The sequence below is a fragment of the Pagrus pagrus genome (genome assembly GCF_965226575.1).
Source record: "Pagrus pagrus genome assembly, chromosome: 6".
Taxonomy (NCBI): domain Eukaryota; kingdom Metazoa; phylum Chordata; class Actinopteri; order Spariformes; family Sparidae; genus Pagrus; species Pagrus pagrus.
This window is the reverse complement of record NC_140190.1, coordinates 19,209,044-19,225,709: the sequence shown is the minus strand read 5'-3', so window position 1 is coordinate 19,225,709 and position 16,666 is coordinate 19,209,044. Positions and strand designations below refer to the sequence as shown.

Here is a 16,666-nt window from a genome sequence, read left to right as displayed (position 1 = left end):
AGAGTAAATATCTTGTATTTAGCTGTCTGATTGTGCAGAACTCATCAGGGTGTCAGCAGGAGGGACATGTTTTTTACCTAGACAGCATCTTCTTCTGCTGCTAGATCACATTTAAAGGGTCACTCCACCAATTTCACACATTAAAGTGTGTTTACAGGTCTTGGGAAGTACTACTGCATATGTGAGAAAGTACATATATTACATATTATCTCATAAAGTGCAGCAAGTCTGTATATTTGCCACCTAAAATATATTTACTGGACAGGTCTATCCACCAACACACCATTCATACAAAGGTCTGTAATTACAAATTCAAGGTATTTATCTAAGAGTATAACTTTATACTTCTATTTAACTACATCTCAGAGGCAAACAATGTGCTTTTTACAGCTTTAGCTGCTAGTTACTCGTTTTCGTCTTCAGCTGCATTAACATAACCCACCGCGGACTAGCTGGAAAACTCATGGTGTCCTTGGTAACTACAAACATACAGTATGATGCAATGATTTAGATTAAACTTCCCAATAATAGATAGCAAACAGTACAAGTACACAACATTAAACATCTACAGCAGCGCAATGTAGCAAACACATGAATGCAGCAGTAACATTAATCCAAAAACATGACATATTAGTAAAACACACAGACATTTTATCTACAGAATGAGTACTTTTACTTTTGGTACTCAAAATACATTTTGCTGATAATACTTACTTACTTGTAGTACTGCGTTCATGCAGGACTTTTAGTTGTAGTGGAGTATTTGCATAGTGTGGTACTGATACATTTGCTGAAGTTAAGGATCTGAATACTTCTTCCACCACTGGTTTTTAGTGCCGCCTGTTGAAAGTCAAGCCCTCTAAGCTTCTATTCATCTTCATTTCTCTCCTCATGCATGGTGAGTACATACTTCTATACATGTGTAAATACAGCCTATATTCTGTATATTGTATGTCATGTAAAAGACAGGATTGACACAGAAAGATGTGGGGCACTTCTCAGTGGTTTGATTGGCAAAAAAAAGGAAATCACCAACAATAAGTGATAATAAAAAACAAACAAACTGAAAAACATTGCAATGTCTTCAAACCATGCTGACTCACACTTCAATCTTTTGCTTCTCTTCTGTTGTTTAAGAACGCCTACTGTACTTTGCTTACGAGTTACTTAAGTAACTGTACAGTTTGGGGTTTGTGAAAGTCTTGCTGCTGATGCAGTCAATGTGAGTCTACTATTATAATCATGATGGCACATTCCTTCTTCCCTCCGTAGCTCCGTGCAGCTCCTTCAAGCTGAACTGCTCTAAACCTGACCGGCCGTCCTTGTTGGAAGCTCTGAAACCGGTCTTCAACCTGAGCTCCATTCGACCTGTCATGAACACGTCGAACCCCACCCGCATCAGCGTCGACTTCACCCTCTACGGCATTATGGGAGTGGTAAGTGACACGACATTAATCTAAAACATAGTCACTGTTAGGCAACGCTGCTTCAAAGTGCAGACTCATAAATAACCGGTTTATTTTATGTCTTTTAACAGCTTTCTGTCTGCGTGCAAACACAGTAGCAGTTCATCTTTTTTTTTAGTTTCTAAATGGTGAAAATGTTGTTTCTTTTTCCAGGATGAAAAGGCCCAAATCCTGAAGACGTATATCTGGCAAGCTTTAGTGAGTTCTTGCTTTACAATCAACTTCACTGTTGTCTTGCAATTATAAAATTGTTGATCTCTCTCCAGCCTTAAAAATTATGAAAAAGACAGAAGTCAAATTGGATCATATCTTCTGGGTTAATCCTAGTGTATACCAGCAATAGAAAACCAGATACTGCACGATGTCATCTAACAAAAAAAGGTGTAACAGACAACATCACAGTACAACTCTGTTAAACTGGGACCATCTGAGCTAAAGAGCTAATACGCCCACCAGACATCACCTGAAAACTCTGTATGTAACAATAAAAGGTTTTATCACTGATCCTAATAAAAAAAAAAAAACACTCACAATTAGTTGAACGTGGTGAATTTTCATTATCAGGATGATCCTGAATCGAGATAATCTTGAATATCCTCCCATAATTGTATATATCAATATATATAACAATATCGAGAATCAGGATAATCATGAAATGAAATATTTCACATTTTTGCAGACGTGGAGAAACGAGTTTGTCGAATGGGACCCAGAACAGTGCGGTTCTGCATGGATTACAATTCCAAGAAAACTGCTCTGGTCACCAGATGTGGTGATCAATGAATTGTGAGTACCATCTTCTCTGTAGAGCAGCGCAGCCTCAGCTGTTCCCCAGATAAAACACAGATTCAATAACAGGTTAACAAATTGACATAAAAACACGAGCAAAAACTGATATTATTATAATCTGTTTTTGCAAAAATATCTCTTCTAAATCTTACGATCATTATTCAGATTTTGTAAATGTTTATGATTTACAAATGTAGCCATTCATTCCAATAAAAAGGATATTACCAGTCATATTTATTGGGTTTTATGTCTTTTCTCATCCTGCAGTATGGAGCAGAACTCGGCTCCATTTGTCCCGTACACTTATGTGTATCATGATGGCTTCGTGTCTGATGGACAGCCTATCAAAGTTTTCAGCTCCTGCAGGCTCGACATCTACACGTTTCCATTCGACATCCAGAACTGCAGTTTAACTTTTAACTCCTACTTATATCGTGGTAAGTAGAAACTGATCCAAATCTTAATTTAATTAAGACACATTCTGTAAATTGAATGGTGCAGATTGGTATTTTGTAAATAATTTTATTTAAATGGATTAAATCTCACCAAAGCTTTAATTAGATTATGTTTTCCTTTCAGTGTCTGATCTGGAGATTGGCCATACATTCACTGTAGAGGACATTTTGCAGGTCTCTAAAGAAGTGATGGCAACAATGGGGGAGTGGGACCTAGTTGGACTCGCATCTGAGACGTTACAAAGCCCAGCCTCGGATGGAGATGCTTACCAATTTGTTCGCTTTTTTGTAAGGAAATAATCTAGACTAAATAAAAACCTTGTACTGTTTTTATTTACTCACACAACACAACACACAACAGGAAAGATGGCAGGCAGAGGGACAGGATTAATAAAGTCTTTTGAAAAGTGATCCAAAAACAAGAAATCTCAATGAGTTTTCTTGGTTAAATAGAGGTTAAATAAATTAAAATGTGAACAATGTCTGTAAAACCATTATACCACTGGCATTCAACACTCCAAATTTTCTTTTTTTTTCCTGAAAATTGACAGTACAGTCTTGTATGTTGTGTTAAAATGCTGCATGTCTTTAATTGTGTTGTAGCTTTTAGAAATTCTTTAATGAAATCGACAAAACAAAAATGTCTCAGAGTCATAACATACTTAATACTTACATATTAACAGGCAGTGTTAAATGGAGAAACATGATTTTAGGGTAGAAAACTGTATAAAATAACGGCACATCACCAGCACCAGAGACATAAGAATAAGTGAGGTTCACCAGCTGCTGTCGACTCTGCTGCAGGTCTCAGTGAAGCGTCGGGCCACCCTGTATGTGGTGAACCTGCTGATCCCCAGCTGCCTCCTCATCACAGTGGACCTCTTCAGCTTCCTGCTGCCTCCCAGCAGCGGCGACCGCTCCTTTTTCAAAATGACCCTCATCCTCGGCTACACGGTCTTCCTGCTCATCATGAACGACCTGCTGCCTGTCACTGGAGACACCATACCTCTCATAAGTAAGTTGACAATACATTCTGCCAGTGTGAGTTAACCCAGTACTTTGAGGTTACTTGTAGACAGTAGGTGATTTATTCAGTTTAACAGGTGAATAACCTAAACTCTAACCTGTAACTCTAAAGTAAAAAACTAAATCTTAGTCCCTTATTAAATCTTATTTAATTATAAATATTTCATTGTTATTTCAAACTTCATGACACAACTGGAAATAAAACTTTTATATTGTTTTTATTTATCTTAATGACGTCTTTTGGCCCACCTGTATTATTTTCCTAATATAGTATTGAATTGAGTATTCATGGAAAAAAGTTTAGAGAGTAATATATACACGAGATGAAACTGACAGACAAAGGTGCAATTACAAATCCATCGGCTACAGAAAAATGCTGTCTTGACCTGCAAAGGTTACACACTTGAATACACTTCTTTTCTTTTCTTCAAAAGCTTGAACTAATTTGAGATGGATGAATGCTGAAGCAGAAAACGTGTCTATTGCCTATCGTACGTGAAGCAACATGTATTATTATTGTCCCAGATGTCTTCCTGTGTCTGTGCCTGGCTCTGATGGTGTCCAGTCTACTGGAGACTATCCTCATCACCAACCTGCTGTTTGGCTCCGCTCACTACCCTCCAGTCCCCCGCTGGGTCCGAGTGTTTGTTCTCCACATCCTGGGCCGCCTGGTCCGGCTTCCTCCAAAGCCCAGAGAGCTGGAGGACACAGTCATCCAAAATCCTGCTGCTCAAGGTAGGATGTCTGACCTGCAATGTGGTTTAGCACAAGCTAGACTATTCATGCAGACATGTGCGTTATGAACTGCAGAAAGATCTCTGCTCAAGTGTCAGAGCTGGCATCACCTCCTCCCTCGTGTCCTCTGCAACAGAAACAAATGTCTCCTCTCTGGTGGAAGAGAACAATGAGGCTCCAGAGCAGAAGGGGCCACTGGATGAGGACAAGGCCCTGCAGGAGCTGAGGAGCCTGGGCAGAGACCTCCATGCCCTCAACCTTCAGGTGCAGCAGCAGCTGAGTGGAAGCCAGAGCTCAGAGGAGTGGGTCCAGGTTGGTTTGATCATAGACCGCCTGCTGTTCCTCCTCTACATCCTCTTCATAGTCGTCAGCTTCATTACTATAACCTTTTTCTGGCTGAAATCATACTAATTATTATCTGTTAACAAGCTTTGTCAAATTACTTAACTTAATATTTGAAAGTAATATGTTAGATTTAAATCTCTTTTAATGTTTTAATGTTTAAAATTTTATTTTATTTAAAATGATCTTGTTTACAGTGAAGTGCTGAGTATCTGAAACCAATATCAGAGAGAAATTCCTGCTGACTCTTCTCTTGCAGCCAGTTCAGCAGCAAATATTTGCAAACTTCAGCAAGCATGAAGACTTACAGTAGACACTGTTCTGCTCCTGCAGAGAACAAGTTTCACTACATTGTTCAGTGTATGATTGTTTGTGACGAAGAGAGAATGAAATAAAAATACAGAGAAGATTCTTCTGATAATCTCATCTACACTAGAAAACACTACAGTGTCGTCCATGTGTCGCACAAGTTCTTCTGTTTGCCTTTTTTCCTCATTTCCCAAAAGCATCTTAAGTCCAAGCCAGTGATCACAGCTTGAGCTGGCGTTTCAGCATTTGTAAGCTTGATAACACAGGATATTTGTAAGGAGAGCAATTCCCAACAATGTTTGTAATGAAAAAAATTGGATATTTCTGATGAGACTTCTGAACATCTCCTGCCATGTTTGTAACGACTGAACCAGGTACTTTTCCTGACCAAGTGGTTTTTGCGTTGCCACAAATACTGCAGGAGATGTCGGGAGGTCTTGTTTAGAAACACCTGTTTGTCAACCCAGAAATGGTCGGAAATATATTCCCAAGGTCTCCTCATTAATAACTGCAGTCGCCTATGTTTGCAAAAAATGCTACAGTAGTGCAGTCTTGGATGCTCCTGTGTTAAATAAAAAACATGATGAAGTTCCCTCGATGGAGGTTCAATGTGCTAACAAAGCATGTGAATTTTAAGCACATTTTTTGAGTTTGTTAATCTATTGAACGTAGCTGAATGTGGACTGTGCAACAAAAAAGAAAAGATGCAATGTGATAAATGACTTAAGACATTGCCATGTTGTTCGTACGCCATTTGGTGAGACCAGGCTGAGAGAGAAATGATGACATGCCCTCTAGGCCACACTACACCGCCTGTCCATCTCATGCTCCCTTTTACTCTCACTTGTACACCAGACCCCGACCTCTACCCTTTCACCAGTATGTATTAAGCAGTTAAAACTGACTGTTGATCACTGAGTCACAGGTATTAAAATCAGCAAAGAAAAACAAGAACAGCACACAGCAAAGAGTGTGGAACAGATGTGTAACTCCCACAGGTGGAGGTGTTGAAAAATAAAATGGGTGAGTGGTTACTGGAGGTGTGGAACAACAAGTTGTGTGTCGTCCTGTGTGTGTTTACGATCCATCTGCAGATATGATAATTTTGTGTTTTACATTTCTATTCATGAGAACTGAATGTCCTCAAAAGGATGGAAACATCTTGTCAATATAAAGGCTGAAAACCTTTTTTTCACTTCAGGTTTCGTTTCACTTGAGTAAAAAATAAACACAATTTTATTGGTTAATGGGGCAAATTAATGAACATTTGTAATTAGGCCAGTTTTTTCTTCGTTCGCAGAGATTTAATCTGCATGTGACTGTGTGTAAGTTGAGACAAAACACACATTATGAGGTCGCATTTAACACCTGGGTCTACAGGTTAACCAAATGTTATCGACTTGTCTTCTTTTTTAGCGTTTACTGAGGATCATGTTATGGGTTGGATTCAGGCTTGTAGTGGAAGTGGTTAAGGTGAGTGTGAGTCTCCAGAGAATTGAGGTTTAGTCATTTCAGCGTCCTGCTAAGTGGCAAAAACAAGTGTGTGGCTCTCCTCTGCTGGTAGCAGCTATCTTTGTTTTACACATGATTTGATGGTGGTGGTGGAGAACAGTCGGTCCTTCAGAAACATCCAGCATGAGTCCGTCTCTGCAGAGAACCAGCATCCTCTCAGGTTTACTCTTATTGTCAGGTAATGATTCTTTTTATTCACTACTTTATTGTTTGACGCATGTTTACCTCTGCTACTGAAAACTTCCTCTTCCTCCTCATGTAATCAATAATATAATAACAGCAGTTCTGTTGTTAATTATAGTATTATTAAGTTAGTTACCCCTGTGTGTTTCAGGTTTAAATGAACCTAACAGTGTGATGATATTGATATAATTGTTCTGCTTTTCTGCTTCAAATTTCAATTGACATGTATCATTCCATATGAGAACATATAAATGGAGAAAAACCCTGAAAACATTACTCTGTCTTACATCGATTGGGTATACCTCTCATTTGTGATAAATCATGTGTGTGTTCATTTCAAAATAAAGGAATTGTTGTTATGCTACATTATGTTTGAAGAGCAATCACAGGATGTTACCGCTACCTAACTACTGTCAAACCTCATCTGCCCTGTTCTTCTCAATGTCAGTATCCTGACATTACACAGTGAATCTGGTGTTTAGCCTCCAGTTTATGATATAAAGATTATTCAAAGCTCATTTTCTGCTTAATATCCAAATAATTCAAATTTTCAGATTTTCCATCTCAGATAAAGTCTGTAATAATATTCTATTTAGTAACTTTGTAGCTAACAGTTATGATACCATAGCTTTGCATTTGAGTCATTTTCAATAAATGCACAGTGTTTTGTTTTATATAGTTTACTGTTGCTTTACATATAGAATAAAACATGCATTTCATTTGCATTGGAAAGGGAAAGTTTAAAAAAAGTGCATTTCAGAAGTGTTTTTTTATAAACTCTCTCCTGTCAGTGTCTCTGTGCTATAGTATACTGACCTGTAAAGACGGCCACAGCGGTCCAACCTACGAGTCCATGCAGGCTGTGTTTGACTTACAGCCCTTCAGACCAGCAGAGAACCTCAGCAACCCCACCATAGCCAACATCTCCTTCACCCTGTATGCGGTCCTGGGAGTGGTGAGTTAATCGATTAGCGATATGAGAAGAACGTTTTCTAAATCCACGTTAAAGAAGTTCAGTGTCAAAATGTCATGTCAGCAGATGTTTGATGTCAATCAGCTTCACATGAGGTTTACCTGTTGTTTGATGTATTTCAGAATGAGAAAACTCAGATACTCACTACTTTCCTGTGGCTTCGACTGGTAAGTAGCACGAGAAGTCAATAAATGTGATGCAGTCTGATCCAAATTCATCATTTGCCTGTAACCACAGCAGGGTCAAATACAGAGATTATAAAATTAGTAAGCAGACTTTTAAATGTTATAATTAATTAGTGCGTTATTCCTCATCTTTTCACTGCAGTACTGGCACCATGAGTTCCTGATTTGGGATCCTGATGAGTGTGATGGCGTCACCAGGATTTCTCTCCCTGTGAAGAAGCTCTGGTCTCCAGACATCATCGTGTATGAGTTGTAAGTTCTCCAGCTGTAATAAGTCCCCGGGGGTCTAGTGTGCACAAACTAAATGGTTCATTACAGAGTAGTTAGAGCTCTGAGACGGATGGGTGCACTTACCACCCTCTCACATCAAGTGTCACTGGTTTATGCTCACACCAATTCGTTAACTGATGCAGGCTAATGCAGAAAAACTGTGACAATGTCTCAATGTTTTTCTTTCCCTGTGTTTTTGTTCATTTCTTTTACTCCATCCTCATCTTTCCACTGCCAACGCTCCAAGTGTGGACGATGATGTTTCCCAAGCGTGTCCTTACGTCTACGTGAACCACACAGGTCACATCCGCTGGGACAGGATGCTGCGGCTCGTCTCAGCCTGCAACCTAAAGATCTTCAGTTTTCCCTTTGACGTGCAGAATTGCACATTTACATTTGGCTCCTACATGCACACCAGTAAGAAAAGGCATCACACAGTGATAAGCTCATCCAGTCATTAGCTACACTTGGACAAAGAGACATTAAAGCTAAATAGTGGGTCAGAAAATGCAGCTGCAGCCTGGGGCACTTTGGGGAACTTCTGCAGGAAATATAAGTAAATACAAAAGGAATAGGAATATAAAAATATAAATTAGTTATTACATTTAGCTTTGATTGTACTCGTACACTAGTTTTCGCTCTCTCATTGTGTTTTCTTCTCTACACAGTAAGGGATGTGAGGGTCAGTCCAGCACTGACATTTAAGGAAATGTCTGAAAACTCAAAGCGTTACCTGGAGGCCAGTGGAGAGTGGGAGCTGGTGGACATACTGGGGGAGACCTCCATCCTCCAGTTTGGGATTGACGAGTGGGATATCATCACTTTCTGGGTGAGGAAAACCACTGCGTTTACTACTGTAACATCTGCAAATATAACAGCCGCAAAAAGGGGTCATTCATACTGATGAACATACAGAGAATTAGACCCTGAATCTTAAAAAAAATAATAATAATAATCTAACATCTAACAACATCCCGATATACTTTCTTCCTGTCTAGCACCAAACAACAGACAGCAACTAGATAGTGGAGCATTTAGCGGAGAGCCAGATATTTTTCTCAGGCGTTGGTAGAGACCAAAAACAGACCCTAACCCTAAAGAACGAAGACAATCAGTTAACACAGAATTAAGAATTTATAAAAACAGATGTATTCTCAAGAATAAAAATACTGGTGAGTCTCTTCACACTGATTCTTGTCCACTAGGTGGTCATAAAGCGGCGGCCGGTGCTCTACGTGGTCAACCTGCTGATCCCGAGCTCCTTCCTCATGCTCATCGACATCCTGTCTTTCTACCTGCCGCCCCACAGCGTCGACCGCGCCTCCTTCAAGATGACCCTCATCCTGGGCTACACTGTCTTCCTGCTCATTATGAACGACCTCCTGCCGAGCACAGCAAACGGCACGCCCATCATAGGTCAGGAATCAAATCCAACTCTGCCAACTCCCTGTAGATTTATTTTGGCTGCTACTGAAGAGGTTTAAACATCAAGTCTATCCCTTTAATCTCTCAATCTATCCCTCAACCTAGGTATCTATTTCTCTGTGTGTCTGGCCCTCATGGTCATCAGTCTACTGGAGACGGTCATCATCACCAACGTCCTCCACAACAACACGATGAAATATAAAGAGGTTCCAAACTGGGTGAGGGTGGTTGTCCTCAAACACATAGCCAACCTCATCTGCTACCAATGGCCGGAGGACATCCAGCCCCTGTCTGTACCACGAAAAGATAAAACTGACAGCTCGGATGGAGGTTCAGGGCCGGGGATCATCCCACCAGCCAGCCAGGCACCTGCTCAGACCCCAGCCAGCAACGGAGGTAATCAGACTCAGTAAATATCAAAAACTGTCTGTCACTGCGTGTAAACTGTGATCCCTCATCTCGCTATTCTCCTACCAGGTACAGTTGCTATGCCTGAACTGCAACAGATCTGTCAGTACCTGGGTGACCTTCGAACCCACCTCACCTCGCTGCAGAAGGCAAGCGAGCTGCAGGACCAGTGGTGCCACGTGGGATATGTCCTCGACTTCCTGCTCTTCCGCATCTATCTGCTGCTCATCTCCTGTTACGCCCTGGTCATCATCTCCATGTGGTGCATCTGGATCAGCCAGACCTGAGTGGACGTGTGTTTGGATTTGAACCTTGGCTGGGATTCAATTCATAAGATCATCATTTATCAATTATTGTTTCTGTATTTGTTTAAAGTTTGTTTTCTGTGTTTGATTTTGCAGAGTAAAGCCATTTGCATGCAGCACTGGTGGTTTGTTGTCCTGGAGGTTGGAAGATTACGGGACAGATGTTAACTATTGACCTGTGTTACCAGAGGGTTTTGTGGTTGGGGGATGTGAACCTGAAAAGTTTAATGTAAATAAATGATCATTTCAAAATAAAGCCATGTATCAGGATATTGACATGTGGCATTCTGTCCTGGCAGCAAGTGAGTTGGTGGACGAAGTTCTTATTTTATTTTTCATACGTCACAAACTCTGTTTTCTTATTCAAGCACACATCTCTGTGTGAATCACTATGGAAATCAACCAATGTTGCATTCGCCCCTTTCCTGGTACATGACACCAGTCCAGAGGCCTCATCCCGGCCTGGGCACAAGACTGTCAGCAGTCCTGATTGACAGTACTTTTGTTTATGACTAAATCAACAGGTGACATTCCCATCAGCATCAGCTGTACTTTGTGTAAGTGCTTAGCAAATATAAGGATAGTAAAACTATTGAATAATGGATGAGGCAAAGCTACCTACGCGGTACCTACAGTCCTCTGGGAGGCAAACTGACAGCTACAGGCCATGTGCAAACTGTTTGCTTTGGCAGAAGATGATTGAAAAACCTGTTGTACGATTCAAGTACGCTTTATGCACACATCAGTGTGATAATTTGCAAATAACTGGGAATACCTGAAAGCCTTAAGTCACGCTACCAGGTGATATTTTCTAGCGTCAATATTGTCCTCTGGAGGTGGTTTCACACCTCACCTGTTTATTGATCAAGTCATGTTTCTCTGTCACAACGTCTCAGTCTGATGGAGGTAACTGCGGACTACTTTTGTTTTGTACTTTTCAAGATAAAGGCTTAACTTAGACTTAAAATGGGGGAGGTAAAGCCCACGGAGCTCATCTTCATCTGTTTCATGCTGCTTCACGGTAAGACATTTTGACCTGTTACAGTTCAGCTACTGCTGCGCCTCCACAGTGGGAACTGTTCGCAATACAAAAGTAATGATAAAGTCTCCTTAAGTTAGATAATACACATTTGACTAAATGAGTTTTATAACAGCTACATGGTACATTAAGAAACACAGTTTCAGTCCATGTTTCTTGTATTCATTCATTATTTCTCACTTTCATTTTCCAATGAAAAGCTAGCAAGTTGTAACTAATGGATTTTTTATTATTCATTATTACATATACATAATATATTTGTTTTGGGTGCATTTAACAATATGTTTTAATTACTGGCAGGAGATGAGGGACAGAGAAATGCAGCAAAACACTGATGCGTTTTTAGAACAGATAACAGTTAATAAGAAAACAAATTGGGTTGCCAGGTTGTGGAAATTAACAATTGATAAAGCCTTAAGCTTTAATTAAAAGTTTTTGTGTGTGACTTGAAAGGAATCTGAGTTTACAGACGTATCACAGGAAATTGGCAGTTTAGTGACTAAATCTCATTAACATGTCTTTTAACAGAGAACAGCCACAGTCGTGGTCATTTCATTTAACCCCACTATCTCTATCAACAATCATATTTGGTTCCCTAACGTGCACAGCAGACTAATAAAGATATGTAATGCTTCTGTGCCCATACCAATGAAAAAACTGGGGATGTATACTTCTATGTACATGAACGACCTCGTAAATCTTGTTTTCTACTTTCTCTTTATAAACTCAGGTTTTGTTGCTGCGTTGAACTGCACCAGCCCAACTCCTAAATCCTTGTTTCATGCACTTGATAAGACTTTGTCACCTGAAAAACTGGTGCGTCCTGTGAAAAGCTTTTCAGATCCATTGAACATTACCATCAGCATCACTGTGGTGGGGATTTTAGGAGTGGTGAGTTCACACAAACCTTTTCATTCATGCTTAAAAAGACATCCATACTTGATGTTCATTACTGGCTCCGTCTCACCTATAGGATGAAAAATCCCAAACCCTCGCGACAGTCTTGTGGCAAGTTCTGGTAAGTTTTCAGTGCAGTGACCAAAAAGAGCAGTTCAAAGTCTTTTTTGGGTGAAACGTCACATTTGTCTTTGTGAAGTGACACAGCTGAAATATACACATCTTCCAAGCTGTACTTCACATTATTGCTCTGTTTAATGTAGGAGTGGGAGATAGACGGACTGAGCTGGGATGAGAAGGAATGTGGAACTACAAGAGTGTCCGTCCCTCGGGAGATGCTTTGGACGCCCGACGTCATCATCTCCGAATTGTATGTTAAAAGGAAGTTCAGTAGTTCTCCAGATTACCATCCAAACTGGAGAAATGAGTAAAGTAAAAACCTGAAATGTTGCCAGCACATGGAAAGCAATCTTAGTTTGACAGAAGAAAAGTATATCTACATGCATTTTTTGCTTTTTATGCACTTTTTAAATCAATTTAATGCAAAAAGTAGGGCATTTAGTTGGACTTAAACATAAAAAATATATAGAACATTTTGGAAAACAAAGAAAAGAGCGAACAGTTTGTTCAAATTCTTGTCTTTGCTTTCCCCTCTCCTATTAGAATTGTAAAGAATTATTAACATACGTACAAAAATTTAATCAATGTTTGTTTTTATTCTCTTCTTTTCCAGCATGGAGGAGGACAAATCTCCGGGAACTCCCTACGTCTACTTATACAACACAGGTCAGGTATTCGATGACAAGCCGGTCAGAGTGGTCAGCTCCTGCCAGTTAGTGATCTACACTTTCCCCTTCGATGTCCAGAACTGCTCTCTGACCTTTGGATCATATCTACACTTTGGTATGCCTGATGAAATATATAAACACTCTGTGTGACTTAAAAAAAATCACCACAGGATTAAATGTAGCTGTGTATGCTAGAAAAAGTCTAATGCAAACAGTGATTGGAGTTGGCAAATGTTGCCTGGGGATTTACACTGTGCTTTTTTTCCCAATTCTTAATCCCTAACTTGAGGCGTACTGTAAGTGCTGGTAAAGAAACGTGTGTGACACACTTTAAATTACATTACACACACACAGGTTAACACAGTCTTCACAGAACACAGCTATCAGCGAACAGCTGCTCACTCAGTATAGTGCTGCAGGGATGGTGTATTTTCATCGTTCCCCTGACAAAAAGGGTGTTTGTAATTTGGGCTTCTAATAACTCAAAACAAAACTGTTCTTCAAGCTTCGGACATCAGGATGATTCAGGGCTCCACAGCTGAAGAGATCCTGGAGGAGTCCAGAGCAGTGATGCAGAGCAACGGGGAGTGGGAGCTGGCAGACATCACTCTAGGTCAATCCACCCTGACCTTAGAGGTGGGAAGCTACTCTGAGATCAAATACCATGTAAGCACTTTTAATCATCCTCAATACTCTATGATCACTTTGTTTTAATTGTTATAATATCAGAAAGTAAAGTAAACGCAATTAAATCTCGAGGTGTTGTACTTCTGTGTCTCCCTCAGATCATTCTGAGACGGAGGCCAACCCTCTACGTGGTGAACCTGCTGATCCCCAGCTGCTTCCTTGTCACACTGGACCTCTTCAGCTTCCTGCTGCCTCCCCACAGTGTGGACCGGTCCTCCTTCAAGATGACCCTCATCCTGGGCTACACTGTCTTCCTGCTCATCATGAACGACCTGCTGCCTGTCACCGGGGAGCAGACGCCTCTCATGAGTGAGCGACGCCTGTGATAGTGTTACTTCTTTTAAATTAGGGGGGTCGAAGGAACATGTTATAAAACTCTAAGAGTAAGGGAGGAAAGTGTGTCTGGATAAGGGACTATTTCTTCATTTGAAATGAGTTCCAATTAAAGTGTATTTTGCCTCTAAATGATCATCTTTTTAAGTTTTCTTCCACATAAAAGTAATCCATTCACAGTTGTGTGTGCATCTATGGGTGCGTTGCAAAAATGAACTGCTAATGGGTCATTCGGCAAACTTTTAGTGGTGCTCATTTACCAAATGTAAAGAAATATATTTAAACAAAAATAGTGCACTACCAATATTTGCCTCACTGAGACAAAGAAATTCCCTTTAACACACGACTGATGTTACTCAGTGTGTACACTGAAACTAAAAAAACCTCTGCACGCGAGGCAAGAGAGTAAATCCACTGGGCGAACGCTTCACTGAATGTGTTTACTTGAAAATTAGGACTCTGGTTATGCTCTAGGTCTCACTAAAAGACCTGCCACCAGGCAGATGGCCAGATTCCTGGAAGCTGTCATACTTTATGTATACAAGCAGATGAATGAACAGGTTTCTCAGGTTTCTAACGTAAACATCATTTTCCAAAACAGGATCACAAAAAAGAAGGTATGACTGAAAACAGTAAGACACACAATGCTTACTGAAATATCCTCCTCGTTTGTGCTGTTGCTGTTTCCTGCAGATGTGTTCTTCTCCCTCACCCTCGCCCTGATGGTGACCAGCCTGTTGGAGACGGTGTTCATCACTAACATCCAGTTCAGCTCCAACCAGTACGGTGCGGTGCCTCACTGGCTCGGTGTCCTCGTGCTGCGATACCTGGCTTTTTTAGTTTGTCTCACTCCAAAGAAACCGAGCAACAGAGTCACAGTCCACCTCAACTCATCTCCTCCAGGTATATGAAATTATAACTACTGATTTAACTATAAATCACATGAGAACTCGTATACATAAAAGGATATTTTATAAAATCAAACCTGTGATTTTCTTTGTTTAACAGACCCGGCCATGGACTCCAGCATCGCCAGCATCTCAGTTCAGAACATCTCTGACAGCACGACCACAGAGAAACCCCCTCCAGCCCCTCCGGAGCTCACCCTGCTTGAACTGAGGAAGCTGAGCAGAGACCTCATGGCCATCCGCCTCCAGGTGGACAAACACTCCCAGGGGACCAAATCCTCGCAGGACTGGCTAATGGTCGGGATAGTCATCGACCGCCTGCTGTTCAGCTTGTACATTGTCTTCATCAGTGTCAGCTTCATCACCATCATCTGTATCTGGGCCTGGAACGACTTGAATGCAGCATGATTTTTCTGGCAATACACGTGTTATTGTGTGTAAGTCAACCTCAGGAACATGCAATAGAGAAAATGAAGGCCTGTGAACACAAACAAAAAGAGCCACAACCTGAAACCTGTAATAAAGTCAGACTGGCGGTCATAGTCTAACTGTATTTTGTGCGTTAAGGCTGAGATTTGACCTCTGATTTTTTTCTTTTTAAAAGCATAAAACAAAAAATAAGGACAGCGTACAAGATAGAAACTTTTGCCTCTCATAACATGTACACTGCATACTGAAAATCATCGTCTCATTTTATTGTAATACTAATGTTTGTTTGTTTGTTTTAATATTGATCCCAAGAAACATGTTCAGGGTCCTCCAGCCCACACAGCTCTACTGAAAAACTGATTATGTTGCATTATATCCACTAGATGGCGCCATCGTTTCACTGCACAGTGTGAAGTGCTGGATTTAAACCATGCAGGATTTTATGTAGTTAGATTATAACTAGAGTATATCTCTCAAACTGTCAACATACCTTGTTATACTAGAGTCTCAAGAAACACGTCACATTTTTGATCCCTTAACATAGACTGTTGCACAATCAGTGGTGGAAAGACATTTACTGAAACACTGGACAGTTTTGGGGTACTTGTACTTAAAATATTTCCATTTTCTGTCTTTTCTGTTCTCCACTACATTCATTTGATAACTTAAATGACTTATAATTAATACAAACTATAGGTTAAGACAGGATTGTATTGATCCCAGAGGGGGGATTCACAGCCACTCAGCAGGAGATGTGTTAATTAAATAGCAGCATTAAAGCAAGAATACATTAATATTATAATTATTATTCTGTAACAGGCCAGTCTGCACAATGAGTACTTGTACTACAAGTATATTTTGAGTACACTTGGATGAGTACACGTGATTTTTAGTAAGAATATTTCTCCACTGTAGTACTACAGTACAGGAAGGCATTATTATTGTAGCACACACTGCATACTGTAATAAGTCACTGAATATTTACTGTATAGCTGTTTTTTTTCTACAAATATTGTGAAAACTGTGGTGAACTTGTTCAGTTTGTATCTGTACCAAATAACTCATTATAATTAAAGTCTTTTTCACCGAGTTTCATTTTAGAGATGCAATAATTAACCAGTTCAACTCATCTGTCAACATGCAGCTTTTCTGAGTTTGCTCATTTTGTGTTTTACAATAAAATAAATCTATTTGAGGATCCA

At 40.2% G+C, this 16,666-nt stretch overlaps 2 protein-coding genes across 2 annotated transcripts; both read left to right on the top strand.

Annotated features, from left to right (window-relative positions):
• Positions 1 to 891: 891 nt before the first annotated feature.
• Positions 892 to 4,882, top strand: LOC311258093 (5-hydroxytryptamine receptor 3E-like; the record flags this gene model as incomplete). Its single annotated transcript, XM_084354139.1, has 8 exons — positions 892 to 898; positions 1,273 to 1,436; positions 2,146 to 2,252; positions 2,523 to 2,692; positions 2,835 to 2,998; positions 3,515 to 3,725; positions 4,262 to 4,471; positions 4,608 to 4,882. 8 exons carry the CDS (start codon positions 892 to 894, stop codon positions 4,880 to 4,882), a joined length of 1,308 nt encoding a protein of 435 aa, XP_084210265.1.
• A 1,875-nt stretch (positions 4,883 to 6,757) lies between these two features.
• Positions 6,758 to 16,498, top strand: LOC311258092 (uncharacterized protein; the record flags this gene model as incomplete). Its single annotated transcript, XM_084354138.1, has 18 exons — positions 6,758 to 6,812; positions 7,609 to 7,772; positions 7,913 to 7,957; positions 8,118 to 8,227; positions 8,493 to 8,662; positions 8,914 to 9,074; positions 9,451 to 9,661; positions 9,776 to 10,066; positions 10,148 to 10,354; positions 11,339 to 11,404; positions 12,153 to 12,313; positions 12,396 to 12,440; positions 12,583 to 12,689; positions 13,053 to 13,222; positions 13,613 to 13,773; positions 13,893 to 14,103; positions 14,821 to 15,030; positions 15,136 to 16,498. The coding sequence occupies 18 exons, from the start codon at positions 6,758 to 6,760 to the stop codon at positions 15,441 to 15,443; spliced, it is 2,853 nt and encodes a 950-aa protein (XP_084210264.1). The 3' UTR covers positions 15,444 to 16,498.
• Positions 16,499 to 16,666: the final 168 nt, after the last annotated feature.